This window comes from Trachurus trachurus (assembly GCF_905171665.1).
Source record: "Trachurus trachurus genome assembly, chromosome: 19".
NCBI classification, from domain to species: domain Eukaryota; kingdom Metazoa; phylum Chordata; class Actinopteri; order Carangiformes; family Carangidae; genus Trachurus; species Trachurus trachurus.
The window spans coordinates 11803853-11810000 of record NC_139913.1 but is presented as its reverse complement, the minus strand read 5'-3'; the positions used below and the strand labels follow the sequence as shown (position 1 = coordinate 11810000).

The 6148-nt window shown below is 48.5% G+C and overlaps 1 protein-coding gene across 2 annotated transcripts in view; it reads right to left on the bottom strand.

The window, feature by feature from the left end:
• The window catches only part of socs3b (suppressor of cytokine signaling 3b), a 5107-nt gene extending 40 nt beyond the window's left edge, over positions 1 to 5067 (bottom strand). The window contains exons 1-3 of one of the 2 annotated variants that reach the window (XM_083994624.1): positions 4851 to 5067; positions 3460 to 3841; positions 1 to 2958 (exon numbers count right to left, since the gene is read on the bottom strand). The exon at positions 1 to 2958 is cut by the window's left edge and continues 40 nt beyond it. In XM_083994624.1, the coding sequence (XP_083850750.1) occupies positions 2395 to 2958; positions 3460 to 3600 (705 nt within the window). In that variant the 5' untranslated portion in view covers positions 3601 to 3841; positions 4851 to 5067 and the 3' untranslated portion in view covers positions 1 to 2394. Of the gene's footprint in view, positions 2959 to 3459 lie in introns of both variants that reach the window. The other variant, XM_083994625.1, reaches the window with a different exon arrangement.
• Positions 5068 to 6148: the final 1081 nt, after the last annotated feature.

Here is a 6148-nt window from a genome sequence, read left to right as displayed (position 1 = left end):
TTTGTTGTTGTTGTTGTTGTTGTCATCATATCAGCTAGTACAGCTTGTATTCTGCCAGACTAGTGGCCAGCCTTTTAGCGACAAGTCAAAGTCTTTATAAAAGACATAATGATTTCACATACACGTGTGGTCACATACAAACACATGTACAAACTTGGTGTTGATGGGAGCAGATAAGACCAAAGATTTGACCAAAAAAGTGTGTATCTGTGTGTGTGTGTGTGTGTGTGTGTGTGTTATCACCACCACCACCACCACCACAACATGTCAGTTTTACTTTAAGTGGCCACACAAAACTTTTTTTTATGATGTGAAAAAAGGGGCTACCACTCCAATATGGATCACAGGTAAGTATGAAAAAACAAAAAAAAACAACATTTTTGATCAAATCCAAGTCTTATGCTGCGTTATACAAAAGGCTTTATGTTAAAATCACTTGGGGGGGGTGGGGGGTTGAGTTGAGGTTGGGAAGGGAGGTCTCGACAGACACACAACCCTTAAAAAAAACCGCCTGCTCCTGCTACAGAGGTAACGATGGACAGGGTGAGAAACCCTTTCTCAAAACACACACCAACACGCTTTCACACAAAGAAGTTAAGATCGAGATGATAATGTAAGGATTAAAAAAAAAAAGAAAAAAAAAGAAAAGAAATTACTGAATAACAGAATTAAGACTAAAACTTTTTCTTTTTCTCACGGGTTAGGGTTGGTTTCATATTTACAGCGAGGAGCAGCAGCAGCGGGCGTCCTGCTCAGGCCGTATCATTTCCTTTAAAGTCTGGGACATCAATCCAGTCAATGTTTTTGTTTAGCTGTATACCAGTATGTCTCCTCCCCCTTTTTTTCTCCCCCTCCCCCCCTCCCCCCTCCCTCCCTCCCTCCCTGCTTCTCTGTCCTCTTCAATTTCCCTTTCCTAATCCCATTTCCCGCTCTTCTCTCTCCTTCGTTCATCCCTCCTCCTCCCCCCAATCTCTAGGATCACCACCACCACCACCACCACTGCTGCTGCTGCTGCCGCCATCATCATCATCATCAACGTGGTCGTCTTTCCCCAAGGAGCTTTTTTACAGTGTCGCTGACATTTTTCCAGCCATGTCTGGATAAAAATAATTTCTGATGTTTTGTTTGGTCCCGTGCCAAGGCTTTTGTCTCAGTAACAGGCTTTTGTCTCGGCAACAGCAGTCTGTTTTCTGTCACTGTCAAAGCGCACATGCAACTCCTGAAACACACACATAAAAAAAAAAAAAGAAAAAGGAAAAAAGAATAAAGAAGAGGGTGCAGTGTGCCGCCGCTGCTGCAGGGGATAATGGATAAATGGAGGAGGAGCAGAGAGAAGATGCTTTTTTGAAATGCAACAACATCTTCAAACAAAAACCTACATGTGGGTCTGTACCTATGTGTATGTGTGTGTGTGTGTGTGCGTGCGTGTGGAGCTAGCATGCATGACCGCCCCACTCCCCTCAATGAGGCAACACTTGCGGGAAGCAGCAATGGAAATGTGTGCGCCACCACAACACACACACACACACACAGACAAACAAATAGTCTAAGTTCTCTGCGTTGGGCCTCTTGTTTGGACTTTGCCTTTTCTCTGTAACTTGTCCTTCCCTCACCCCCAACCCCCGCCTCACCGCCTCACCCCCTCTGAGCCTCGCTGCTCTTTGTCGCCTTTCTCTCCGTCCACTCGTCCAGAGAGAGCTGTAAAAAAAAAAAAAAAAAAAAATGTCGGACCCACAGAGGAGGAGGAAGAGGAGGAAGAGGAGAGGAGAGCGGTTCCTTCATAAGGAAATTAAAAAACCTTAAAGGGATCTCTGGTGGCGGCGGTGGTGGTGGTGTATTGATCATGTCGTCACTGTCATCGTTAATATCGACCAATCTTCTACGAGGCTTTGCTCTGCGTCTGAGTCAGTCATAATAAACACTGACCTTTGACCTCTGGCCTCATCTGCCACTCACATTTAGTGGTCAGTTGTTATTTTGTGTGTTTTTTGTTTTTTTTTGCAAGGCTGCACAGACGAGGTAACAAAAAAACAAACACTGGTTACCCAAATTGTTGCCCCATCTCATTTCACCCCCCCGACACTTCCCCTAACCCCCCAGATCTCAGGTCGTTGGTTGTTGTCCCACCCCGTCAGTGTTGCAAAAAAAAAAAAAAAACAGATCTGGGTTCAGCTGATTCATTCAATGAGAAACAAGAGCTCACACTGGTATCTAAGGCTAGAATAACTCTGGTCAGTCTCTGATGGCGCACACACGTCACGTATGATGCGCCGAGACCTGGTCTGTGGTTTCCGGTCCGTTCCGATTCCTCCAGGTCCAGCTTCGGTCCATGTATGTATGTATGTAGAGGGTGGTGGGGTGGTGGGGTGGGGGGGCTGTGCAGTTCCTGTCCAGTCATATGGGAGCGTCGTACTCCTCCAGGAAGTCTCTGAGTGTGTGCGGGAGCTGCTCGGCTCTGTCCGACCCCCCCAGGCCCTGGTTGTTCAAGGTCCTCCTGCACATGTGCTGCAACGACGAGAGAGAGGAGGAGAGCGGTCGCCGCAGCTCCAGGGGGATCCTCTCCCCGCCGGTGTGGATCAGATACACGTTACGCCCCCTCGTTGAGTTCCCCCCGCCGCCGCCGCCGCCGCACGCCCCCTCTCTGCTCCCCAGTCCAGCGTCCGGCCCCTTCCCCATGTAGTGCGCTATGAGTTTCAGCACGCAGTCGAACCGCGGGGGCTCCTGGGAGCTCTGGGGGTCCGGCTGCAGGAAGAAGCCGCCCCCCTCGCTGTGAATCCGCAGGTTCTTGGTTCCTCGCGTCGTCTGCACCGACAGGGTGAAGAAGTGGTGGTGGTCCGAGGAGTCCCGGACCAGGAAGGTGCCAGGTGGTTCGGAGCGCAGCAGGGAGCTGGCCTCCCGGCCCCCAACGGCCCCCCAGTAAAACCCACTCTCCTGCAGCTTACGCAGCGCACGCATCACCTGGAACAGGCAGAGGGAAACCGAGTTAGCAAAAAAAAGTCAGTGTATCTGTGTCCTACTGTGGAGAAAAGTGCAAAATCATTAATTTTAACAAAAGGAAGAGGCTAATTTACCTCTTTATTTGGGCATTCCCTATTCATTACAGTAGTTAAAGGTATTTACCACCATTATCCTTAACGCTTTTTATTTTGTTGTGGTGATTAACACCTTTATTCTAACAAGACTAAGGCTTATTATTAATTTATCATAACACAACTTGCACTGTGCAACACTTAAGTCACTTGCTAACTTAATGATGTGACTATTTGGACACATCATTAAGTTTTTTCTCCTTTTAAATGACAAAACAACTATTTAAGATAGTTTTTCTGGCCTTGTGGCTCTTTTTGTTATGTTTCTGAGCAGAATATGGGCTTGTAACCCCCTTAACCCCCCCTTAAATTACGCCTTTGCACACACACACACACAGATGTTTCATGTAAAAGCTCAGGTGACACTCACCTGTTGGTAGTGTGCGTGCGAGCTGAAGGGTTTGTAGTGATGTGGGGTGAAGTTGTTGGACCCCTGAACCCTGCCCTCCGGAGGGGGCACGCTGCTCATGGCGTTGAAGGCGTTGCGTCCACCGCCGCCGTAGGTCACCATGGCGCCAGCATGGCCCCCTGCCCCCGCCGGCTGGTCGAGAGGCAGGGGGCCCAGACCCGGGGCGTCGATGCAGGTGACAGGAGGAGGAGGAAGAGGGGAGCTCGGGGCGGAGGGAGGAGCGGGGAAGGGAGAGGGTGAGAGGGGCGAGGATGGCGGCGGGGTCACACACCGGGTCCAGGGCCCCGGGGGAGGGGAGTCTGATGCATCCAGAGAGGGGCTGGGAGAGAGCACCTAAACACAGCTGCAGACAGACAGAGGGAGGGAGGGAGAGAGGGAGCACAGATGAGGCATTTCCTCCAGTGTGTAGGCTGATGATGATGATGATGGTGATGCACACACAAGTAGCCTACTAACACACACACACACTGGCTCCTTTTGAAACTTAGACTGATTCATCATCAACAGCAGCAGCAGCAGCAGAGACACAAACAGACGAGCACTCGGCCACACTGGAGCTCTCGGTTTACCTCCATTAAATGAAGTTATGGCGACTGTGACAAATGCATAAGGCAGCAGGAGCAGGAGGATGGTTATATTTAGTTTAGATGAATCCTCGCTGCTTTGCTCTGCAGCTGCAGCTGCTGCTGCTGCTGCTGCTCCGTGCAGCCAGACAGCAACTGGATCCTGATTGCTTTCAATTGTCTTCGATCGGGCGCACCGCAACAAGGGATTTCAGAAACGGGGTCACGGTGAAAGAGTCCGGCGCGCGTTTTTTTCTTTTTTTTTTTGTTTTCTCTTCACTCCCCCATCCTCCTCCTCCCCTCCCTCTCTCTCCCTCTTTCGCTAAATGACGCCTTATTCCCGGCTCGGCCGCGCCACAGAGGCCCCCGCTCTCCGGTTTCAGTGAGTGAGTGAGTGACTGAATGAAGAGGTGTCCCGTCCCGTCTGGTCTCGTCTGGTCTGGTCCGATGAAGATCCCCCCGTGGGCTCCGGCTGGGGGCATTAGAGCCGGACAGAGGCGCCATAATGATCCAAGAGCCGCTACACTGGGAGAAGTCGCTCTATACTGTTCATAATGTTCATTGCAACCCCCCAATCACCCCCCCTTTCCAAAAAAAAAAAAAAAAAAATCTCCCATCCAGCACCGACGGGCTGCACTGCACCAGCACCAAGCAGCAGCAGCAGCAGCAGCCGCCGCCGGACAACAACAACCGGCGCTGCGCTCCGTGTCCGCTGCGCTCTTTTCTCTGTTTTACCCACTTGGATGATATTTACGGTCCTTGTCTGTAAAAGCTCTGTTAGAAACTTACCTTGCGGATAGTATGTTCAGCCCCGGACCGCAGCCGCTCGTCGCCAGAGGAAAATATGTGCAAACTACCCGAGAGTAGTGCTAGATTAATTATTAACTCAGGCATTAAAATCCCAACCAAAGGAAAAAAAAAAAAAAAAAAAGTATCCAAAAAAAGTGTGTGGGGTTTCTTTTTCCTGAGCGGAGGAATGTGATCCGTAGCCGGAGGAGTCCTCTCCTGTGTGGAGGAAGAAGGTTATTGGAGGTTGTTTCCAATGAGTAGCTTAAGCCGTAAGGCACCTCCTCCTCCGTTCAGAGGTTTTTCCAGTAAAACACGCACGCGCGCGCATGCTTGCTCGCGCATGCAAGAGAACAAGAACACGTGCGCGCGCCTTTCCTTTGGCAGATTGCCAATAAATAATCAGCGTGATCTTTTTTGCCGGGCTGTTTCCTGGTACTGGTGGGTTCCCTTCTCGACAAGGTGAAAAAGTTAAAAGCTCGGCATATGGCGCAATAAAAAAAAAAAATCATATTCAGTGAAATGTCGACACACACACACACACACACACACACACACACACACACACACACACACACACACACACACACACACACACACACACACACACACACACACACACACACACACAGTGCAGCATTAAAACCATCCATGTAACCCAGAGAGCACTGATTAGCAAATAACAACCATGGGCCTCCAAAAAAAAATTACAAAATGAATGATAATCAAATGCAGATTAAAATAAAAAAGCAGCAAATGGTAACATATCAAAACATGGAAGTGTGAAATGAAATGTTGGGCATTTTTTGCATGAAAAATGACCTTAATGATTATTAAAAACAAACACAATCATATATTTCATGAGATCATCTAATGTCTGTAGGTAGAAGTAAAGTAAACACTAATATTTTCACTTGTACTAAAGTAAATACACTAGTTAAGCAGCAGTAGTAACTAAACTAACAGTTAAAATCCACTCAAAGCTCAAGAGCTATAACCCTCCATGCACGAGAGGAGACGCTCTGTTTGAACTCTGCACAGGGTGTGTAATAACTTTACAATCATAAGTAAATAATCTAATTTGACTTATTACTGTTTTGCATATATGAAGGCTTAGCTACACCTCACCTCATGCATGCGCACACAGCATGTTGCCAAACCAAATGAGGGTCAACAAGAGCCACTGACACGAGTCACTTTGTTATCTTTTCTTGTCACGCCTCTCTTTTCTCGTCAACGTTACAGATGTTGAACATCTGACTTACTATAACCGGGCTAATGTTTAAATACAAGGTCCCTCA